Consider the following 24,901-nt stretch of genomic DNA (forward strand, 5'->3'; position numbering starts at 1 on the left):
AAGTCATTTCAGTCCGGCGATCGCTTGACGAGTTTTTGATTTCTGTCGTGTCAAAGCTGAGCAGACCTTCCCCCAATCCTGTCTGATTTGTTCACATCCCAGTGAAGCTCACCAGTAGACAATTCATGTTCGGGAGTCGGTCTCTATGATTTATAGCTGCTGGATTAAAGGAAGACTCAATGATGGACGCTCATGGCCTTCTGTTATTTGAATCATCGCACGTGTATTATCAATCAGAGAACAAGGTTTGCACTTGTCTCCGTCGCTTCATCCTCACAGAGCAGCAGTGATTTACCAGCTGTGCTGGCGAAACACACCAACACTCGATATCAGAATACATCAGAACTGGAGTTGAACAGAAGCCAAGATTATTTTTATTATTGCGGCTAAACGTCAGAAGCAAACTTAGATCTTAGTCAAAACAAGAACCAGGATGAGTCAGCTCTCTGGTTCTAGACCCCCGGAACTGTTGTCCCGTAACAACCAACAGAGCGATTTTCCAACAGTGGAAAAACGGGTGGAAGGCTTTTAGCAGCAGGGCACATGATTAAAATCCAAATCCTTGTAGAAAAGTAAACGCCCACCCATAACCCGCATTTCTCTGTATATGATGTCGTGCAGAGCCCAGTTAATGAACAGAAATAGCTTTCAGCTCAGAAGGAAAGCCTGTTGCCTTCAGAAACGTCCCAGCGTTTACGGCAAGTGACGGATGTGTCTGTTCTCTGTGACTAACTGCTGCTCATCGGAGTTATGGACCATAAGTCACAGGGCTGAGCAGACACTTGTGGCATTGCTTCTGAGTTTGATTAACTGTCTTGTCAGGTTTGAGTTTCCAGCATCTCCACTCAAGAGCATCAATATGTGACAGTTGTCTTCTGCTGCAGGGGCGTGTCCAGGAAGAGGCCTAAGAGAGGTAGCACATGCCACCCTTGAAATCTGACCCCCCCCCCCCCAGGTGCCACCCCACTGAGATCCATTTAAATTGACTTTGCATTGTCCACAAGACAAGATCCATCCATCCATTTTCATCCGCTTATCCGGAGTCGGATCGCAAGACAAGATTTGGGATTATAATCCTCCAAACTGTAATGGGCCATTCCCATCTGTACCGGGTCGGCCCAGGCCGGGTAGCGTAGGTTGTTTACATATCTGGGTGGCCTGGTATTTTTCCGGGCCAACCAAGGCTCATTCTCAGCCCTCTTCTCGAGGGGGTCTGCTTCAGGCCGACCAGGGCCAACACACCCACTGCTGACAGCAAATTCACACCTTCCATTAGAGCAAGCCTCTGATTGGTGGGTAGAATCAGCCCACATGGGCTTAAGACAAGGATGTGTGGAATCAACCGGGCCAGGCTGGGGCCGACTGGGGCTACCCGGCCCGGGCCGACCCGGTACAGATGGGAATGGCCCATAAGTGGCAGCATGTAGACCCAGGCCTACAGAACATTCCAGTTGGTGGCGGTAATGCACCAAGAAATGGCTTGTTAACCACCACAAAACAGCTTGAAGAAGAAGATGAATGAGGAGAGAGAATTGGTCATGAGGAATTCACAAGTTCACTAGAATTTAGAAAGAAAAAAGCATTACCATAGGTGCCACCCATGCATAAACAAATGCCCCACCTGGGCCACCCCATTTTAAAATGCCTGGAAACGCCTCTGTTCCGCTGCCAGCTCAATATATAGCTCAGCTAAACCTGTTTAAACTGAGTTGTTGATGCAAAAATATGGATATTTTGCTAATGCAGCAGACAAAGATTGTGAAAACACTTTTTCAGCAGTGGATCAAAAGCTATCGAGCTCCTAAACTAGATAAATTTGCAGTATTTTGAATTAAACACGTGTCCTTAATGGTCTCTTTCCTGAAGTCGTCGGCAGGACTAGAGTGTTGCTGCGTTTCCTCTCCCTCTCAGGTTTGGCAGCAGATCCACGGCCATGTGGACGTGTGCTGATATGTCGACGGTATTATTACATCAATTATTTGGCAAAGGGGGAAGTCAAAGCCACACCAGCATCCTGTTTGCAGAGAGGCGTGCTTTGTGTCTACCCCGAGGGCCACAATTACAGCCAGCAGAGACCCCAGATTCAATCACATGCATCACTCCCCGTCCAACAAAAACACTCTGTTCCAAACCCGAGACGCAGCAATATCAGAAATCATGCCCAAAGCTACAGCGCCTGATAACAGAAAGCTTTGAGGGAGCGCGTGGCCAGACTCTGACCCCTATAATTATTCATTATGCAGGGCCTGTAGATTGTCATCGTGCCTCCAAAAAGAAATACAGCATGTGGTGATAGACTGATAAACAAGATGGTTGTTGATGGCATACGTACCCTCTGAATGTGTCCAGAGAGAGCAGGCGAGACGATTTAGCCTTAACGGTATCGTGCACAGATTCACAGCTGTCCTGGGAGAATGACAGCAGGAAGACAGATTCAGGCCAGCAAGCTGAGGGTCATATCAGGTGAAATGGCTTGCTTTTGATGATTTTTCTGCAAAAGTTTGGTTATTTCTGTCTGTTAATTGCAAAAAATAAGGTATAAACAATTTGGATTGTGTGTAGTTTATATTAAAAAGAGTAAATATAATTCAAGCAGTTTAAAAGGAAGATGTCAAGAAGAGAAATGCGTAATTCAAAATTGTCATATCTAAAAAGTAGAATTCATTACATTTTCTTGTACATGACGTATGAAAATAAACAAAATTACAGTAAGTTTTATTTTATACTTAGACATTAAGAGCTGTACTGAGATGAATCTGATGCCATCTTGCAGCAACATCACCAGCACATGCGTGAAAATCCTTTACCAGGTCATGAATCTGGTCAATTATTTACTAACAGATCAGAAAAGAAGTGGGCCAAGAACTAAGCCTTGTGGCACACCTGTATTCAAGTTAAGAAAATATTTATCCTGGAACATTTTGCCATTAATGTTTAAAGGGAAACTAGGCAGTTTTGGCTTGCTTTTAGCACCCCCTAGTGTCCGTTTGAAGAACCGAAAGCAAAACCAATCTCTTCGCTGTGCAATCGTCTTTTTACAACCTTAATCAGCTAAATGTCTCCTCAGCCTTTCTTAGTGTCTTCAGGAGTGATTCATCACTAAATTAAACAAATCAGCTGTGTTCACGATCTAAAACATGCAGGAAACGTGCTGGAAGCAGACTGCGGAACAGGTACTTCAGCTCATTTTTTTTAAGTCACAACTGGCAGACCAGCAACTATGACGTTGCAAGTGGAATATTCTGTCCACAGGGGGCGATAGGAGCGGAGTGGCCTTTCATTAACCTTGTAAAGAGTCACAGGGGTATTCAATTTCAGCCCTGGAGGTCCGGTGTCCAGCACATTTTAGTTTTAACTCTGCTTCAACACACCTGATTTCAATCAGCAGGTGATTAACGGGCTTCTGCAGAGCCTGATGAGCTGCTGCACAGCCGAATCAAGTGTGTTTAATTCAGAGAAACCACTAAAACGTGCTGGATACCGGACCTCGAGGGCCCCATAATGGTTCACGAAAATTATTTAAAACTATGAAAAAGTTGCATAGTATGCCTTTAAACCTTTAAGACCATGACTTCAGTGAAAACATCGATGAAACGCTGATGTCTCTGTGCTCCCGTTGCTTCCATGATCCAGCTCCACAGTGACTGGCCTGTTGCCCTCTCAGTTGGATTAGCCTGACTTTCTGGCCTCCGTGCAGCAGTTTAAAGTGCCAGAGCAGGAAGACACCAACACTAATATGCCATGATGGATCTATGAGCCATCCAGACAGCATATGGAAGCCAGAGATGTCTCCCTTAGTCCAAAGAGAAGATCCATTCATGCTCAACAAAAATACACAGCAGCTTTTGCCATGACAAGAGACAATTGGATGGATGCAGCAGTCTACTGCTACTGCACAACTGGCTCTGCTTACATTTGTATCAATCATTCCATTAGTGTCTCCAAAATGGCTTGATGACTGGAGTCTCAGAGCAATTTTGGTATGCATCTCAGGCTGCAAGGAAGGCCAATGAAAATGCTGTAATGTAGCTGTTGGGTCGAGGCAGTGTTTGTGTTTGATCGGGAAAAAAGTTTAAAGTCAATCATCTGCTGCTGGACGAGAATAAAAACAAACTAAGTATTTTAACACAGCTGAGAATCGGGTTTACAGGAAACTATAGGGCACCAATCACAAAATTAAACATTCATAAATGAACAGACCTGTTTGACCTCATCCAGACTTCAATAACTCAAGTTAACATAAATCTAAATGCATGAAATTTGACTTAAAATTACGCAAGTTAAATCTAAATATTAAAATCAATAATTTAATCTATGGATTTAAAATTAAGTCCATGTAAATGAATGGAGCTTTAATTATTGTCAGATTTTAATCTAAAAATATAAGTTTGACTAAAATAAAAAGACTCTAATCTAAATATAAAAAGGTAAATTTACTATAAAATAGAACTCTATTAATGTAAAGAAAATCTAAATATGAAGTAAAGCCTAAATTTTAATCTAAAGGTAAATCTATGCATTTAGAATCAAATCTACATATATGAATTACATTTTTTATATTTTTACATTCTAATCTAGAAATATAAGTTTCAGATAACTTTCAGAACTTGTATCTACATCTAAACATTTATAATAAAACTAAATAATTTAAAAGTTATTCAAATCTATGCAAATTAAGTCAAGTCTAAATTTAAGCTTAAATAAAATGACTAAATTTGACTTAAATATTAAGAATTGTATAATATATAGATATGTCTAAATTATAAAATCTAATTCATAAACATCCATCTATTTAGAATGAAATCTGACTTTTAATATTTAGATTTAAATCTAAACAAACAAGATTTGACATGAAAGTTTGAGACTTGTACCAAAATATGCTCAGGTAATGATTAGATGTAAATGTAAATACAGAAGGCCTAGGTTGAATATTTAAAACTTACATTTTAAATAGACTAGGGTAAATCTAAATATGTAAAATCAAATCTAGTTTACAAACCTTTATTCATCTCAGTGTAATAGGTGCAGTTTCCCACTAAATATTTAGCTGATGTGCAAATTCAGAGTACCATAAAACAGAACTGGCACTCCAAAAGAAAAGTTAGATGAAGAGATCCCCCATCTAAGGTCCGAGTCCTTTCATTGGTCACTGAGGATTCCAGTCCATGGATTTGTCTAGATTTTATATTAAATATTTAAATTTAACATTATGCATTTAGATTTTACCTGAATGACTTTGATGTTGTATGTTAACATGAATCACAGTCACACACATTAGAAACTTCTAAATAAATGTGGTAACAGAGTGAACTAAAAAATGGCACCTATTTAATTTTTGATTGTATTACTTTACAACCAGCGCCTCATAAGACAGCTCCCACAATGGTCAGAGCGTGGAAGTCCTCTCATCCACTTATAATCTAGATCATACTGTACATCCAATTCCTTTCATCAGGGTATTAATCTAATGCTTTCAGTATGTTACTTACATCTTCCAAAGAGTACTGTGGACCTTGGCAGCAAATGGTCTTAATAAACTTTGATGTACAATGTCTCCTAATAAGAAAATAGAAAGGAAGTAATGTTTCGATAAAAGTGCAGGGAGGCATTTAACTCCTGGATGTTAGATATACGTGTACCTGCAGATGTAGGGTGTCGCAACAAATAGGAGAGCAATTATAGCCAGTAGGAGAGCAGCCACCAGGAGAGCTGGAAAAGAAAGAAATTATCCAATCAGGTCACCATGGCAATGGGCTAACCCGTGGCTCCGTGGCAGTCAGGTTGTGTTAAAGACAAACTCTTCAGTGGCAAAGCTAGAACCTCCCTTAAACCCCTGCAGGCATTTACACGGAAAACTCAACTACTAAGAGAATATAAACACAAATAGAGCTGAATGAGGAAGATTGAGAGACATTTAGCTTGTGTGGAATATTTTTGTGTAAATGGCTTGCTGAACTGCCTCAGTAGGGAGAAATAAAGTTTACACCACATAGGAGAACCAGATGTGGAAACATGGGCCCTCATTTATGAAATGTTAAGTGTTTGTATGAGAGGCCAAAATCCTGATTAATGTAACAAGCGGCGGCCTCTCGTATGTACGTTCCTCCGCAATAGACTTTAAAGAGCAAGTAACGTCTAAATTAACTTTTTTTTGCTGATGAACTGTATAAATGAGTGTCTAATAGTGTTTTAAATGTGTGCATTCTTTATTTTAGCATTTTGGTGCATTTTCTTTAAAAATTCTGTCTAAAAACCACAGTAATGCGCCACCTTCAGCTGAAAACATAGAATTTAAGTCATTTTGAATAAATTTTAGCCAATGGCTAAAGAGTAAAGTACTACGTAAACCAGTAGAGTACTACGTAGCAGCTCCGTGCCAAAGTTATAAAAGCAACGAGCGTCTCGGCCACGCCCTGTGGCGAGTGGGAGTTGGATTTGCAAGCGAGTGTAGGAGGTCAGCGGTAGTTCAGCATTAGCATATAGCATTAGCATATCCTAGTCTTTAGCATAGCTTTTAGTGTTATAAATACTTATTTAGTGTTAGCTTGGCTGTTGTATATTGTAGTTTAGTTAGTGTTTGGCTGTTAGTGTAATTGGGAAAGTATTTCGGGTTTAGTGTTCCATATCGTCTTAGTATTGGTGAGTAGGTGTAGTGTAGTATGCTTGTGGTGACTCTGGGCATTTTACCCGCGATTCTGCACGCCTCCGTTTGAAGAGGGAGGCTGTGCCCACCGTGGCTCTTCCGCGATTTAGATGCAGCCCACCGACTCTGCTCCCCCACCACGGCGGGCTCCAGTCTGAGGTGAGTCAGCTAAATAAACGTTTTAACATCTTCTAAAGACAATTCCCTACCTAAATGCAAAGTCTGAGAGACGTGGTTCACTTCCTTTAGCTAGTCAGTCGGTAATTCTGCAACAGTGTCTCTAACTAACGCTGCACTTGTTGACAGCATTACAGCGTGAAATCCAGCTTGTGACCCGGTTCTGTGAGGAATTCTGTTCAGGAGGTCGCATTTCAGGCTCTCCACATCATATGTGACTGACTTTTACGTTATAACAACGATCACACACTAGGAATGTTATAAAGCGCCTATATAGGAGATTCTTTTGTATATTATCTGACTTTATAAACTCCCAACAACAATGTGCTTCTATTTTTTTTTCAGGCTAAATCTACCCAAGACACTGGCTGTCAGACTGATTTAGCTGCAAGAATGTACTTGTCCAGGCAGACGTGAAGCCTTACCTGTAGCAAAGGTGAATTATTTTTAATAATATTCTATGTAAACATTTTATTATTACCTTCTAGTTTTAATTTGTTTTACAGATTATTGTTACACGTGATTTTATGCTCTTTTAAACATTTATAAATGTGCTGCTTCTTTGTTTTTACATAGCCAGCCAGAATGGAGTTCACAGCCGCAGTGTGTCTGGTGACCCACGGGGACCATGATGAAAATTCATCTTCCAGAAGGTCCCAGAGCATCCAGACCCCCTGAAAAGACCAAGATGTAAGGTGTCTGCTGTTGATTCCAGCTTCCACCTCAGTGACAGTGCAAGCTCAGTGAACTGTTCAAGGTAAAAAAAAAAAAATTAAAACATTTCAGAATTTTTAAGATATTAACAATTAAATAAGTATGTGATTACATCATGACATCATGACGGAGGCTACTGATTCTGCCCCTGTGACACTTGGTGGTGACGTGTGAGCTGATTCTCCTGGAAAATAACTTTTACATTAAATATTTTGTTTTTGCTATCAAAAGTAAAGTAACTAATAACCTGCATTATTGCAGGACACTCAGCAAAATATGGACTCTACACCATGAGGCATGCACACATTAATATTCTATAAGAGCACATAAGGTGAGCAACACCACATATTGTACACTGTCCTGAATTTGTTTTCTTTCTGCATCTCATTAGCCTGGCTGATCACCTGATAACTCTGTCATCTGGTTATGACAGCATGAGGATGTCCTCACACACCTGTAACCTATCAGATCATCTGGCAGAATAGAGAGAGAAGAGACAACACCACATCTCCTGTTCCTGGAAAGCCTTCAGCCATCCTTCGATGACTGAGAACCTCCATCAGCTCTGTCTCCTGTCTGCCTACAATTATTATAATAAATATTGTGTTTGACAAGTTTTTTGTGCTGCCAAATATCTCATTTAGATTCCAGTTTTGATATTTTAATGGATATTTATAAATTACATTGAATATCACATTTTTGTTGCATGTTTAACTAGCTCTATTGTGATTAATTAAACTAGCACCTCACTGTTAAAAGCTCGTTCTAATTTCAAGCATGTTTAAGTATTTATGGACATGAACAAAAACAGGAAATATATATATTGAGATTTATTTAATTAATATAACAAATAAGGGGGAAAGAGTCATCGAAAGGCACATTCTTCTGGAAGTTCCTGATCCTGAGGACACCAGCAGAGGAGACCAGCTGCAGACACCAGAGACCAGCTGCAGACACCAGAGGACCTAGAACCGAGAGAGCAGCTGTTATTAGTAAATAAATAAAGAAATCAGGGCAGTTTTAGTGGGCTGAACACATTACAGAATGATTTTCTCATGGGGTATTTTCATAACTTTATATGCAGCAGACTGTAACTTGAGCCCAGGGCTACCGGAGAGCTATCCAGCATGTTTCAGTGGATTTTCCTGCTTTAACAGGTTAGATTAGCTGTTAAGCAGCTCAGCTATTTGTTGCTGATTAAAACCAGGTGTGCTGAAGCAGATAAACCTCTAAAACATGCTGAATACTAGCTTTTTAGGGCCGTGGAGACAAACCCTGCAGCTAATCCAATGCTATGGCTAACGGCTAACTTACCTTTCAGAGGTGATTCTGTTGGGTCGGTTCTGGGAGTTTCAGGCAACTCACAAGCTCAAAACAATAAGACTCAGGTCCGCTTGTCTCCTCCAAATAGACTTGGTCCCTTTCTTCTCGAGTGTCTGTGTAAGGAGGGGGAGAAACATCCTCCACTTCTATCAACTGCTCAGAGTGAAGGGAGCTAGCTTCGTCTAGTTAGCCATCGTCTTCGTCACTGCCGCGGCTCCGCCCTCTCGGTCCTCCAGGCAACGCCTACTAATGTTGCATTTTTTAAAATTGATACGTGGGTGGAGAAGGACTCCGAGGCTCAATTGACCCGCTCTTTAAGGCCCTGTCTACACGTAGCCGGGGATCTGCCAAAACGTAGATATTTTTCTACGTTTTGGCCTGTCATCCACACGAAAACGGATCTTTTTAAAAACTCCGGCCAAAGTAAAGATCTGCATTTTCTCCGTTTTGGGTGTCTGCGTGTGGACGGACAAAACCGGAGTTTTAAGGTCCGCAACGTCACTTTCCGCGACAAAAAATGCTGACATCACGTGTGTGATCTGTGTTTACACTAGCCGACAGCATGGATGCCCTCAGAGCTGCGCTCGCTTTATCAACTGTCCAAGCGCTTTTTGCTTGTTTGTTTTTGCAAGCGGAATTACTGCTCCTTGCGGAAGACCACAGACGAAGGACGAGGTATTAACGGGGGAAGTACTGCCGCCTACAGGTCTGGCATGTCCTTAACAACGTATTTATTCGGGTACGTGTGGACAGAGTTTTTTTTTTAAACGAGGTGGTGTGGATGCAAGTTTTTGGAGGGGCGGATATTCGTTTTTTAAAAAAACCGGTTACGTGTGGACTAGGCCTAGAATCCCACCTGTGGCCACCCAGGTGCTTGTGTCCATTCAGTCTTTAACATACAGAAACACCCTCAATTAACCATATTTGGTCATACCACATCCTCTGTCCGAGAGACCGAAGCGGAACTAATATTCCGCCGAGCGGAACTAATGTTTGTTCCATGCTTCCAGACCGTGCCTTTAATTTATGACGGACATACTTCCGGTTTAACGTTCTGTATGTTGTGCGTGACGGATATAAAAGTGAGTACTAAAGGCGAATATTGATGTTATATTTATGTTCGCTAGTTTGTTTCATGTTTGGTAGCCCGTCAGTCGCAGCTGTTATTCGTTAGCATGTTTAATAGTGTTTAAATGACTGCCGTTAGTTGCTAATGCTAAAGCTAGCCTTATGAGTTCCATGCTAAGTTGGTAACGTACCTTCAGTTACACGAGTATCGGTTATAATTTGTTTAGTTAGCAGTGGGTGTTGGCTATGTCTTAGGCCTAGTCCACACGTAGCCGGGGTTTTTTGAAAACGAATATCCGCCCCTCCAAAAACTTGCATCCACACCACCGCGTTTTAAAAACAAACTCTGTCCACACGTATCCGGATAAATACGTTGTTAAGGACATGCCAGACCTGTAGGCGGCAGTACTTACCCCGGTCTTAACCTCGTCCTTCGTCTGTGGTCTTCCGCAATGAGCAGTAATTCCTCTTGCAAAAACAAACAAGCAAAAAGCGCTTGGACAATTGATGGATCGGGTAGTGACAGAGCGCAGCTCTGAGGGCTTCCATGCTGTCAGCTAGTGTAAACACAGGTCGCACACGTGATGTCAGCATTTTTTGTCGCGGAAAGTGACGTTGCGGACCTTAAAACTCCGGTTTTGTCCGTCCACACGCAGACACCCAAAACGGAGAAAACGCAGATCTTCACTTTGGCCGGAGTTTTTAAAAAGATCCGTTTTCATGTGAAAAAACTCCGTTTTCGTGTGGATGACAGGCCAAAACGTAGAAAAATATCTACGTTTTGGCAGATCCCCGGCTACGTGTGGACAGGGCCTTAGTTGGATTATTTAACTTACGGAAGTCACTTTGTTTCTTCCTAGAGACCACACATATACATACATGTATCCAACTCCAGTTACAAGAGTCTGCTGTTTAATGTCAACGCCAATAAATTCACTGAGAATACTTCTAGTTCGCCTGGTTCTCTGACCAGAACCTCCTGTCCATGTTGACTGCCTCAACCAATCTGTATCCCTTTACTAGTGTAGTGCTACGACATCCTCCGCTCATGAGGGGGATCCCTGTGCCCTCCTCCGTGTTCCTTCCCAGTCCATTGCATGATTTTCCCTTGTGCGGTGGCCCGTTACGGCTGATTTCTTTATTTATTCTTGTCTCGCGGCTCTTGTGTGTCTTCGGTTTGTTTCTTTCTCGCACTCTTTTCTGGGAAGAAGCACGGATCATAAACAGCGAACAACGAAAATACAAAAGATGGAATTAGGAAGCCGTGGAAATAAGGAGACATGGACACGGCCATAAATGGAGACAATGGTTTCTACACGTTGGATCACGCCTGTGACATCAGTGAGGAGAGCGCGGGCAGCAGAGGGCGACATCGTCCTCTGCTGCTCACTGAGAAACGAGAAGGATATGATGCCACCAGCAGCGGCGAAGCTCTGAGGAAGACTACAGTGTTAGTCGAATCGTCAGCAAAAAAAAAAGGCCAAAATAAAACTGGCTGCAGTTAGATGAAACACAGAACAAACGTACAAACGATGTTTAAATTAGCACTTGTTGTTGTGAAATTCAGGCGTTTATATAAGAAGATAGCAACACTTCGGTCTTGTCTAAATCTGGATAAGCTCGACATTTCTCCAAAAACATCCCATCAAGGAAGCCATTTGCAACAAGTAATCGTTTATCATTCTGACGCAGAAAAAAAATTCAAAACAAAACAAATCCCTTTAGCGTTAGACCAAAAGTGTAAGAAGTTCTGTTCACGTTCCCTAAAAACGGGACCAAAATCAGGTCTTGTCAGAACAGCTGACCTGAAAACGCTGAAGGTTGTTCAGGGAGACGTTTTACAGTCGGAATATAAAACTTCCAGCTTCTCCCAAACGTGATAAAATCATCTCCCTGCGTCATCGTGTGGGCTGTAAATGAGTACGCACCGTGTTTGTTATGGAAGAACAAACAAAAAGAAGCCATCTCAACCCGAGATGGATCCACATTGGACGAATCCTCTTGGGAAAGTCACAGCATTCCTGACAAATTCCCTGAAGTTCCTCCTTTATCGGAACAAGAAGATGACTGATTTAGGCTGTTTTTGTGGATGTAATGATGGAGTTAGTAATAGTAGCCAGCGTTGTGGCCTTGTTGAGGATAATTAAGGACTCTGCAGGTGACCAGTGGTCTGCGGTCCGATGCAGAATACCGTACTAACACGATTACAGGTCTATGATGGCCTCTGCACACAACAAAGAACCAAAGGAAGGCCTGCTTCAACAGGAGACAGCGGTGGACCTTAGTCCTGCTTTTACCTGCACTGAGCTGGTCAGACCATTAAGCTGAGCAACTCCCATGAGGAGTTGCTATAATCACAGGTCTGTGGAGCTAATGGAAGCTCATCATACTGTGAAAGGTGCAGTCACACTGACCATAGCAAGATAATGGCTACTTGGCTTTAAAAGTCAGATCTACAACATAATCTGCAATATTGTTAAGTAGAGTACATTATGCAGAGAGAGAGAGAGAGAGGCTTTCAAAATCCCATTACACCCTAATCCTTCCACACTCCCTAATGTATTACCCCAACTCTCAGCGGCCAGAGCCAGGACTTCAAAACAAGCAGAAAAAGCTTTTCTTTTATCCCTTTTCAAGAAAGCAAGTCCTATCTGATCAATACGCATCATGCCCCGTGAGATGGATGAGAATCACTGCTCCAATGAGAGAAGTGATTTTTCTCTGCTGACTCAATTAAGAGGTGGGATCAAAGTGTCTGAGTGTGGCTAAAGGTTACCGGCTTCCACCGAGTCTCAACCAGGGATGAAACGTGTAACTGGTTTTAATGGTTACTGTGGTGTTGTCTCATGTTTCATCAAACTATTTCTAGCCTTAAACCATCCAGATGGAGCATCAGGATTAGTACCATCATCAGAAACCTGCCAAATCTAGTGCTACGCATGTCTGCTGCCCCCTGGTGGAGGATCTACAGGAGGCAAGCGCCACTTTTATTTCTTTACTGCTGTTATATTGGTAATGATTGGAGAATAAAAATGAAGCTGATTATATAGTTGCTACTGATTTGTTTTTTTTTAACTTCATGTTTTTTTTTCTTTTTTTTTCCGTGATTTTGTCAGTTTAACTCATGGACTGACAGTTTAAGGTCCAACAAGTTTTTCTGTTTACATCTTGTTTCCTTCATCTGTACGCCAGAATCACCGTTCAGTGCCTTCTAATTTTATTACATTCTAATGCAGTGACAATAAAAAGCTTTCTGATTCAGATTCAAACTTAAGAATTTTACAGTGAAATAATCACAAAACATGCTGCACAGTGGTGCAGTGGCTAGTGCTGTTGCAGCAAGAGGGTCCTGGGTTCACATCCCAGCCTGGGGTCTTTCTGCCTGGCGTTTGCATTTTCTCCCTGGCGTTTGCATTTTCTCCCTGTGCATGTGTGTGTTCTCTGCAGGTACTCCGGCTTCTCCAATGGTCCAAAATCAAGACTGTTAGGTTCATTGGTCGCTCTAAATTGTCCTTAGGTGTGAGTGTGTATATGCTTGATTGTTTGTCCTGTGTGTCTCTGTGTTGCCTTGCAATCGACTAGCAACCGGTCCAGGGCGTACCCTGCGTGCATGCCCGGAGACTGTCGGAGATGGGCACCTGCCCCCACCCCCCCACCCCCACCCTTGTGAGGATGAGCAGGTAAAGAAAATGGATTTTTACTAATATTGATTTCACCTGACTGAGGCATAACTTCCTGTAAAAGACCTTCACAATAAAAGCACATGGCAAATGAACATGTTTAAACCTTTGAAGCCTAACATACTGTACGTATGTAATGCTAATTTAAAAGCAGCAGCCATGCATTTGCCTACATTTTGCAGTTTTCTGATGAAGGAGCTAATGCTGATGCTATGCTTTAAGGCCGGTGGGTTTGATGAAAATTTACTACAATAATCTACAAGGTTAGAAAAATAACCAAACAACAAAGAAACTCATATTTCTTGACGCTCATTATAAAAAACACACAACTTGATGCTGAGTGTGTCTTGGTTTTGTCCTGCAGAGAGCTGGTTACACGTTTATTTATTATGCTGGCACCTTAATGTCTTTGTGAGCATGGATGTAGGTTTTTTTTGGGGGGTTGGACCAAGCAGAAAACAGTGTGTTGAAGCCTGTTTCCCATTAAAACTTCCTGTAAGGATCCCACCCCCACCCTGGTCCTCATACTGGTTGTGTCCCCCCCACTTCTAAAGTCGAAGCTACGCCCCTGATTGTGAGGATTTTTGTATGATTCTGAAGGGTTTTAAAACTGACGGTGTTAAATTCTGGAAATAAATTTAAAAATAAATGCACTAATCTTCTCCATTAGCATCATCATCCTCATCCTCTTCTCCAGGTGTTTTATACTCACGCAGGGTTGCATTGTTTGGGTTTTTATCCACAGAGAAATTGCATTGTGGTTGCGAGAAGGCCAGCGGCACCTGGATCCAGACGGAGTAACGACCTCCTTCCTCATACGTCTGACTCCACCTGCATCAACACATTTCTCTCAATCTGATTGATTTTGTCCGAACTTTTCCTCACAACTGACCCAAAAGAGAATTGTCAGGGTTTCCTGCAAACTTCTGGAGCACCACCTAGTGTCTGCAGGTGTGAACTGCAGCCCCTCTTATTGTCTCCAGTTTCTCGTGCATTACATGTTTATATTGATCCACTGTTGTGATGACATACTGGCTATCAGTCTGAGTGTTCTTCTCTTTTTTTTTCAAAGAGGAAAAGGAAATCAATAGCAGCACAGTCTGGTTAGAGACCTCACCATTGATCACAAGAGACCGGACCTCTAAGAGAATTAAAATAACAAAAAGCAGCAAAACGTTTGGTACCGAACCCAGCAGGCCTCCCTGTTCATAAATCTAGGACCTGTCAGCCGGATGCATCCGGAGGACATGTGGCTTTCTGCCTTTAAGGAGCTGCATCAATATCAGAATGTCAGGTCTTATTAACCCCCAAAAGGCTTCTAATTGATCCTCAGTAAGGAGGTTTAGAGATCATTCAGGTCTCCAAAGCAGGTCAGACAGCTCCTCCAGACCTGTAAATAACCTCAGACTGCTGATGAAATCACTGGATGCCATCACACCGCGTCACGTCAAGGAAACAACATGAAGTAGACGTGTTACCTGCACAAAGTCGTATTGCTCATTCGTGATTCCACCTGCAGCGAGAGGGTGAAAACTGTGCTGATTGTTGCAGACGAGTTGTTGTTGGGCTTCACTGTAACGAGCTGCTGGTACACACACTGAAAAGCAAAAATGAAAGGTTTGGAAACAATAATATTGTTAAGAAAACAACAAGTTTTTCTTTAGAGTGGTTAAGATGGTGATTATAGCGTTAGCTTTGGTAGACTTAAAATGTTTGTTACCCTCAGGGCGTGCCCTCTCTGACAACCATCTTGGAGCAGCTAAAGAGGGAGCCCACCTCAAATGCGGCCTTTTTATAGGAAATGTTTGACCGTGATTGGAGGAAACTTCAGATGAGTGGATGGAGAACTCATTCTCATTTACAACAACGATGTGGTCAGCAGCAACGGACACTGAGGCCCTGTCCACACGTAGCCGGGGATCTGCCAAAACGTAGATATTTTTCTACGTTTTGGCCTGTCATCCACACGAAAACGGAGTTTTTTCACACGAAAACGGATCTTTTTAAAAACTCCGGCCAAAGTGAAGATCTGCGTTTTCTCCGTTTTGGGGGTCTGCGTGTGGACCGACAAAACCGGAGTTTTAAGGTCCGCAACGTCACTTTCCGCGACAAAAAAATGGTGACATCACGTGTGCGACCTGTGTTTACACTAGCCGACAGCATGGATGCCTTCAGAGCTGCGCTCGCTTTATCAATTGTCCAAGCACTTTTTGCTTGTTTGTTTTTGCAAGCGGAATTACTGCTCCTCGCGGAAGACCACAGACGAAGGACGAGGTTAAGAACGGGGGAAGTAGTGCCGCCTACAGGTCTGGCATGTCCTTAACAACGTATTTATCCGGGTAGGTGTGGACAGAGTTTTTTTAAAGAGGTGGTGCGGATGCAAGTTTTTGGAGGAGCGGATATTCGTTTTTAAAAAAAAACCCGGCTACGTGTGGACTAGGCCTTAGTTAGCTTTACACCAAAGAAAAACTGGTAAGATAAAAAAAAAGCAAGCCATAAATAAGATAAAACAATTAGACATAACGACATAAAGGACCGTTCTCGTTTACAATATGTACAATCAAAACAGACTTAAAACAGTCTTTAAGTACTCAGAAACACATTGATAAGAAACTACTGATCACTATCAATTATTGAAGGTAGATAATGAAATGTAGGTAGTGAACTTCAGTGGTTTCTGCAGCTCATTCCAGAGTAGTGAGAGCCTGTGAAGGGCTCAAATGCATGCGTCTCACGCTCAGTGCATTAGCTCTGGCAGCCCTGTCTGTCAGGCTTTTCTAATCCTAGAATTTCAGGAAATAGGGGTAGAAGACTGTAGAAAATCTCAGAGAGTGATTTAATTAGAAATATAATAAAAAATAGGTTTTCCAGTGAACCATACCTTTAAGGACCTGCCACCCAGTTATTTCACATCCAATAAATCTTTTTCAGCAAAGACGCAGACAGTTTTGTGAACTGCTGCCACCTACAGGCTTGGCGTGCCTATTACAGTAATGTGCATCAAAATGCTCTGGATGTTTTTGCCGAAAACGAGGTGGGCTGAGGAGGTGTTAGAAAAACGCGGCTGCATGGCCTGAGTCTCATGTTCTTATGTCTAAAATGTTGCACTGCCACCATAAAGTCACAGAATTCTGTTATTAAGTGGAATTTTATTTATTACAGGAGTTTTTCCAAAGCTGCAAGAGGAGAAACAGAAGAAAATCACAGTGGTGCTTCCACGTTTATTCACCAACTCCTCGATCAAGTAAACGCTGAAAAAGCAAAACACAATACATCATAGCTGGAGCGCAAATGACGAACTTTCCTCTGAGCAACATATCTGCTGTTTGGTTTCCATAGCAAAGCCATCAAATCTAAATAAACCTACCGGACTTTCCTTTTACTGGTTCTCTCTGTGGAGGTGGGTCATCCTCACCTTGTAGCAGTGATCTGATGTGTAGAAGATCTGCACTTCTTCTGGAAGCTGGTTGTGAAACGTGAGCAGAGCCTGGTCCATTTTCAGAGCAGGTCCTGCTCAGATTCAAAAACAGTTCTGATTTATGGACTGTACACAAATCCTCCAGCACACCATAAAATACACGGCAGCAGAAGGGCGTTACAGATCACTATCCTTCTCTAGGTCCCAGAAATAACTGGATCTGCTTGTTTGATGCTCATAATACTGACTTGTTCTATTAATTATTGAACTTTTGTATTGATCATGATTGATATTTCGTCCCACTGCGTGCAAAAACCACAACACAAACACTTTTTGAATGTAAAAAGTTACAGTCTGTCTCTGTGAGACTGCTGATACTCACCATCCAGATGCAGCTCGTCGTTCCTGACGTGTCCTCCGTAACTCCAGGTAACGAGGAATAACAACGGCAGACTCGCATGTAGGAGTCTGTTGGATTCCATGTTCCGTCTTCTAAACAGCCCCTTCTACTGTTCATCTTTATAACTCTCACAGCGGCATAAAAAGAGCCCAAAGGTCAGCGGGCTAATGAGCGGCTGGTTGTGGGTCGGCTTCACGTTCAGGGCTAAGAGAATCAGCAGATGCTAAAATGATTTGTGGCGGAGTCGGTAAACACAAACGATGACAGGCTAAGCCTGAAAGTCTAAAATTGCAAGAATTGAGGTCAATCTGAAGGCAGAAGTGATTTAAATTTTACTGAACGTGACAAAAACCTTTTTAAAGTATTACCGTGAATCAGCGAAACCCACCAACGTGCCTTTACTACCGGGAGCAGAAATGTGAGTACAACTCGAGTCTGGTCACATTCTGATGTGTGGTCAAACTGCACCTTTTCAAAGATCTTCCCTCGGGCCCTGACTGATCTGTAGATAAGCATGATGCCTGTATACACGCAGGTACTGATTATCTTTACAGCAGATACAATCTACTAAATAGATCACTAAACAAAAAAGGAAGAGTACTAGCATTTTGCTGTGTGGTACTTTGACGTAATATTGAACATAAAAAGTACAAGATACAGTTTTTCTCAGTCGCTTTGGTGCGTTTCTCAGAACACTATCAACACACTAACAGCACAGCAGTTAGTGCATTTCTCAAAACAGTTAGTGCAAACTGCAAAACCTGGTGGATAGCCTGCAAAAGCACGTCACATGCTCAGAATTGACAATCCATTCCTCAAAAGCAAGTATTCATGTCAATGAAACGGTCGGTGGCATCAAAATGAAAAGTCTTGACACCATCTCTATGAACAAGATAGTCAAATGGCTTTGTCATGTTTTCACTATGACCGTTTATAATTTCAGTGTTTTCCATTGCAAGAATATTCGGTGAAAATGCTCCAGACAGCACTGTGCCATACTTGTACAGCCACTTGAAATGTGCAGGAAAGTTACTGTAGATGTTACGGGAGTTTGGGGAGTAACTGAGACACTGAATGCGTACGTTTTACATTTTTACTGTATAGAAGTGTTTCTACAGCATTGTGCAAAAGCAAAATGTGCTACAGTCACTTTGTAATGGAGACCAGGGGTTCCATTCATTATGATTTATGTGTTTCTGATTGAGTTCCAGACAAAAGGTTTTGTTATTGAAGTCGTTTATTTTGTGTTTGACATTTGAAACAGATTCTTTAGAAGCAGAGGGACTGGCCACCCTTCCTGTGTAAAGAGGAAATGTTGGTTAAATGTCAATTTGTGTTTAAGTTGACCTCCAAAGTTTCACTCACCTTTCTGGTGGCGTCTCCTCAGCAGGGCGGGGCAGCAAAGGGACGTTTGTGTCCCAGGTGCTGCTTTTAAGCTGCTGGAGCATACCACTTAAATAAGGAGGGGCGATTCTTGGAGGAGTCGTGTGAAACCTAGTTTCTGTCGTTTGAACTTGGATTTATTTAGTATGATTTGTATTTATGTAAATAATGTTAGGTGCCATTTATTATTTTGGTGGTTGGGTTCTGTAAATATTATTTAGTTATTATTTCTTTGATTACCCCTCTTCTTGGTTTCTTCCAATCAGTCACTTAGTTATAAAAGGCAGTGAGTGTTGGTGTTAGGTGGATGTTGGTGTTGGTGACAATGCGTGTTGCAATAAAGCCACCTCAGCCTGATTTATTTGTTTGCCTCTCCTTCAAACCACGTGCTGCCGCCGGTCAAAACTGACACACTTGTTTACTGTAGAATACACGTAAACATAAAATCACCCTTTTGGTAGAGCTGTGCACAAATGTGAACAATATACAGTACATGTAACAGTACACACAGTATTGCACAGTACTGTAACATACAGGTACAGTAAATCATTCTGGCACATCCAGACGTTCCTGTCCGTCCGTCTGGCCACATGTTTTCGTCTACATCACAACGGATGTCATCCCTCGCAACGCAGCGAGGAAAGTATCTCCTGGAGTGGCGAATCCATCCTCTGCAGGACTCTGCTGTGATGTTGTCACATGCTGCATCCATGGCTGCTCGCAGGGCCATTTGCTCATGTGGATGCCGGTCATCAACTTTCCACCTCCAGGCAGAGAGAAACTCCTCTATCGGATTAAGGAATGGGGAATATGGAGGGAGATATTCAACCAGCATTCTTTCATGTGCTGCAAACCACTCTCTGACCAGATGGGAGTGGTGAAAACGGACATTATCCCAGACAACAACATACTTGCTGAGTTGGCCTCCACCCCTCTCATTCTCAGGGACTAGGTCCGTGTAAAGAGTGTCTAAAAATGTCAGGAGATGTTGGTATTGTATGGACCAAGAAGGGGGATATGGGTGAGATGGCTGTACACATGGTAATATTCCCTCCGCGCTGACCAGGGACTTCAGCGGTTGCTCTCTGTCCAATGTGATTTCTTCCATGCCTTCTGCCTTTGGCCAGATTGAAACCTGCCTCATCGACAGATATGAATGTGTGCAGTGGTTCCCTGGCTTCCAGCTCCAGGACACGCTTGAGAGAGAAACAGAAATGCAATTTCACAATCGTCCTGTGTACAGCAACAAACAGTAATGCATGCATTTGGTAAAACACATTGTAGAGTATGTTTTGTAGAATTGCTAGTGTACTGCATGAAACTACAAAACAGATAAACTCTGTAGTGAGGTCTTGTTTTTATCAGCTTCGCCGCCTTACTCACCTCAGACGAATCCTGAAACGGAGGCATTTGGAGTCAGTCATTCATGCATTCATTACCTCTCGCCTGGACTACGCAAACGCCCTCCTCATTGGTGTTCCGGACTCTGCCCTGAATCGGCTGCAGGTTGTTCAGAACGCTGCTGCCAGGTTCTTGACGGGTACACACCGACGTAGCCACATTACCCCTGTCCTGACACATCTTCACTGGCTCCCTGTCATTTTCAGAGTGCAGTTTAAGTTACTGACTTTTGTTTTTAAAGCACTCAGTGACCTGGCACCTTCCTACCTCTCTGCCCTTCTCACTCCATATGTGCCCACCCGCTCGTTGAGGTCGGCTGACCTTTTGCTGCTGCACACGCCGCGGATGAGACTCAAATCGCGGGGGGACCGAGCATTTGTCCATGCTGCCCCAAAGCTATGGAACTCATTGCCCATTGGAGTTCGGCAGGCTCCATCTCTGGCGGTTTTTAAATCTCGTTTAAAGACCCACTTTTACACTTTGGCTTTTAGACAGTGACTCGTTTTAGTGTTTTATTGTGTCATTGTTTTAATGTGTTCTTATTATTCATGTTTTCTCTGCTTTTAATTGAGATTTTTATCCTTTGTTTTAGCTCCTTGTAATGGGTGTGTTTTGTTTTAGCCTGTGCAGCACTTTGGGCAGCTCCCAAGCTGCATTTTAAATGTGCTATATAAATAAACTATGCTATGCTATGCTATGCTATGCTATGCTATGCTACTGTTACAGTGCTGAACATAGAAGACCTGCTTTACCTGCACATACTGGTGACGGATCTCCTTCACTCTTTCACAGTTTCATTCGAACGGCACTTTATACAATTGCTTCATGCGGATTTCATTTTTTTTTTTAGAACTCTGTCGATTGTTGAAATTGAAACTGATTCAATATTGCCAAATACCGTCTTATTCTCTATGACACCGCTCTGTATTTCTCTCAACTTTATTGCATTGTTTGCAATGACCATTGCACAAATGGCTTCCTCTTGCTGTGGGGTGAAAAGGGCCCTCTTCCACCTCCGTGAGGTAGTCTTTCAATCCTATGTGGTGCAGAGTAAAATTACAGTAAAATTACAAATACAGTACAGTAACATGAGATATGTATGAGATGGTACAGTACGGTAAATTACTGTATGCATACCTGTTTTCCCTACGGAATGTTTGAATGATTGAACTGACAGTAGTTCTTCCAATATTGGGTTGCACCCTTCGACCAGCCTCCTCCATGGTGAGGCCGTGATTGACAACATGGTCCACAATTGTAGCTCTAATTTCATTTGGAATGTGCCGATATCTCCCTCTTCCCCTTCCCCTTCCTCCCCACATCCTCCCCCCTCTTCCACGATGCTGACCTTCCAATTTGTGTCACAGAAGTGTAGAAATGGTACACACTAGCTCCTGCTCAGTTCATATATGCTTGCCAGTGGAGGATTCACCTCCTCATGAGTGACAGCTGAAATTCACCTATGTTCAATTGTTCAATTTAGGAGACATTTCCAGGAAAAAAAGATAAAGAAAGGTATAGAATTTGCTCGACAGATGACTAATATTTGACATTTGATAACTAGTTCAACAGTTTTGTGTAATGAAAGTAAGACTATTAGTTTTATTCAGAACGACTATTCAGCATCCATAAGTATAATTAATTTTGACTGACATGACATGAGCAAATGGAAATGTCAAAAAACAGCAGAGAAATGTATGAAAGCAACTGATACATGTCCAAAAGCACAAATGACTAAACGTTTTGGAGGTTGAACTAAAAGTTATGAGAATTTTAATTCTGTTCTGAGAAACGCACCAAAGCGACTGAGAAAAAGTGTAATATTACACCATCTAGCCCAGGTGTCAGGTCCAAACTGGTCTGAAAGAAACCCTGGAATAAAAATCCACGTTCCAGTAATAATCAGCTCTAGTTTATAGCAGTCAACAAATTCTTTTACACCCAGATTTCACAATTTCTTTCAGATACAAAGATTCTGAGAAACATCTAGCTTACATCACACCACCTACACATCACACTCCATCACCGCACATCCACTCCATCACATCTCATTATTCATATCTTGTCAATTCAATTCAATTCAAGTTTATTTATAAAACGCCAAATCACGACAAGAGTCGTCTCAAGGCACTTCACATAATAAACATTCCAATTCACAGTTCATTAAGCCAACCAGAAATAATGTTTCCTATATAAGGAACCCAGCAAATTACATCAAGTCACTGACTAGTGTCAGTGACTATACAGCAATCCTCATACTAAGCAAGCATAAAGCGACAGTGGAGAGGAAAACTCCCTTTTAACAGGAAGAAACCTCCAGAGAATCCTGGCTCAGTATAAGCAGCCATCCTCCACGACTCACTGGGGATGGAGAAGACAGAGCACACACACACACACACACACACGCACGCACGCACGCACACACACACACACACACACACACACACACACAATAATGTGTCTATAGTTATATTGTGATGTCTTAGTAAATGTATTTATCCTAGTGGATCTATAATTAAACGGGTAAACTAGCAGTAACACGTCCAATGTCAAGGAAAGCATAAAGTTATTATCAGGAGAGGGAGAATGTTTAAGCGGTTAGCAGCAGTGTGCTAGTCGATGGCCCCCTCCATGAGGCCGCCACAGCTCAGCAGAACATCGTTGTCATGTATAATCATTAGTTTAGAAAAGAATAAAACTCCTTTTCATACCTGACTCTGTCTGAAATGAGACGAAGTGTGTTTATGGTCCCTGAACAAGTAAAAGCAACTATAATTCTAAGATCAATCAGATTGATATTTCATATTTATATGGAATCATCACATCTTATTGGTCATAATTAATTTGCAGTTGTCACCAGAGGCGGAGCTGGCCTAAATGGCGCCCTGTGCGAGATCCCCCGTGACCCCCCCCCCCCCCCACACACACACACACACACACAGACACACACACACACACACACTCCTGCGGAGAAATATAGCATTTCCATAATTTTAAATGCAGTTTTTACATCAAAAGATGGATTTAATAAATGTGAATTCAAACAAATATGTTAAATTAAAAATACATACAGAGGTAAATATACAACAGCATTGTACACGACCACAAACAGTTATTTACTTAATCATTTAGAAAGGAATTGGTCTACTAAACAGCAGCAGGATCAGCGCAGTTTCCATTATCAACCAGCGGGGCAAACTGGTTACACACACACACACACACACACACACACACACACACACACACACACACACACAAACACACACACACACAAGAAAAAAAATTACACCTACAACTTTGTTTCAAATTGCGTGGAGTGTATTATATATAACAACGTTTGCTAACTGAATACAACATCCAGCTCCTGGCCACCTTCTCACCACTTGTCAAAGTTCTACTGAATTAGTGATGATGACAACACCTGCCATCGCCTTCATACCTGGGAAATATGAAAGTAGTTGGCACCTTGGTAGGTCCTCCTCGAACTAGCTTTGTGCGTATGCTGTCGGTAATTGGTGATGGCCACTTGGCTGGGTCTGAAGAAAGAGGCTCATCATCACCTTCAATGGGACTCATTGGTTGATCGTTCAGGCTTCTCTATTGACAGAAAACAGAAGCGTAACTCAACACATTGCTATGTGGACCATTTCACATATTCTATTAAAATACAATATGTGACATTCAAATTTCTCTAATGTTTGCAGGACACACACACACACACACACACACACTTGTGCAAAACTTACCTGACATATCTTGTTGGGGAGACGTGGCAGCTGGCTGTCCCTCATCAAGTTCACATATACTGGTAGGTCTCTCTATTGACAGAAAATGGAAGCATAACTCACCACATTGCTATATGGAACAATTCCCATATTCTGTGAAAATACTATTTAAATGTCTATAGCTAAATGTTTTCTGGACACACACACGTGTGCAAAACCCACCTAAAGTATCTTCCTGGGGAGATGTGGTGCCAGCAGACTGTCCCTCCTCGAGTTCAAATACTGGCCTACTGGTATGAGCCGTGGAGGTAGATGGCTCTTCCTCAGTGGCAGCTGATGTCATCCCAAAATATCTGTGTAGGGCTCCTGATGTTGCATAAAACAAACAATACAATCTTCATGTCACATCTGTTGCTTCAGCATTTTAATTAACATGTTACAATGAGCATTTACAGTTTTCAGCAGTGGTGGAAAGAATTCTGAAAATCTGTACTCAAGTACAAGTACTGTTACATTGCTAAAATATTACTCATTTACAAGTAAAAGTACTGGTGTTAGAGAAATACTCAAGTAAAAGTACAAATTATTCATAAAAACCTCAGAGTATTATTTATTTTTAACGGCTGATGTCACCATCACTTCTCCAGACTGGGGCTGCCTGGAAATTGTGTGTTTTCCTTTGCCAAAAGTTAAAACACCAACAATCTATTAATCATTAATAATTGATAGAATACAAAACAAGTGTTTTTCCCTAATTTTTTTTGTCATTTTAAGCTTTTATTTCCTTATTCAGCAAATGTCTCCGGCACACAAAGAACTAAATGACCAGAGGAGCCACAACTATTGATTAAATATCCATGAATCCATTTTAACTGGTTAAATTCTTCAACTCTCCCACGCTGCTTCAAGGTCACTGTGAGTTAACATAGCCGCGGTGTGCTGTGCAGTACACTTAACGCAACACGATGA

At 42.0% G+C, this 24,901-nt stretch overlaps 1 protein-coding gene and 1 long non-coding RNA gene across 2 annotated transcripts in view; both read right to left on the reverse strand.

Annotated features, from left to right (window-relative positions):
- Nucleotides 1-17,632, reverse strand: part of si:dkey-192p21.6 (heparan-alpha-glucosaminide N-acetyltransferase) — a 54,091-nt gene extending 36,459 nt beyond the window's left edge. The window contains exons 1-7 of the mRNA XM_054749875.2: nt 17,406-17,632; nt 17,021-17,115; nt 15,084-15,202; nt 14,318-14,436; nt 5,640-5,709; nt 5,490-5,556; nt 2,333-2,406 (exon numbers count right to left, since the gene is read on the reverse strand). Coding sequence (XP_054605850.1) covers nt 2,333-2,406; nt 5,490-5,556; nt 5,640-5,709; nt 14,318-14,436; nt 15,084-15,202; nt 17,021-17,115; nt 17,406-17,505 — 644 coding nt within the window. The 5' untranslated portion in view covers nt 17,506-17,632. The remainder of the gene's footprint in view (nt 1-2,332; nt 2,407-5,489; nt 5,557-5,639; nt 5,710-14,317; nt 14,437-15,083; nt 15,203-17,020; nt 17,116-17,405) is intronic.
- Nucleotides 17,633-23,690: 6,058 nt separating this feature from the next.
- On the reverse strand, nt 23,691-24,237 carry LOC129166737 (uncharacterized). Its single transcript, XR_008565646.2, has 3 exons — nt 24,155-24,237; nt 23,954-24,025; nt 23,691-23,804 (listed from the first exon to the last, which is right to left on the reverse strand). It is a non-coding gene; the product is annotated as an uncharacterized lncRNA (long non-coding RNA).
- Nucleotides 24,238-24,901: the final 664 nt, after the last annotated feature.

This window comes from Nothobranchius furzeri, chromosome 12 (genome assembly GCF_043380555.1).
Source record: "Nothobranchius furzeri strain GRZ-AD chromosome 12, NfurGRZ-RIMD1, whole genome shotgun sequence".
NCBI classification, from domain to species: domain Eukaryota; kingdom Metazoa; phylum Chordata; class Actinopteri; order Cyprinodontiformes; family Nothobranchiidae; genus Nothobranchius; species Nothobranchius furzeri.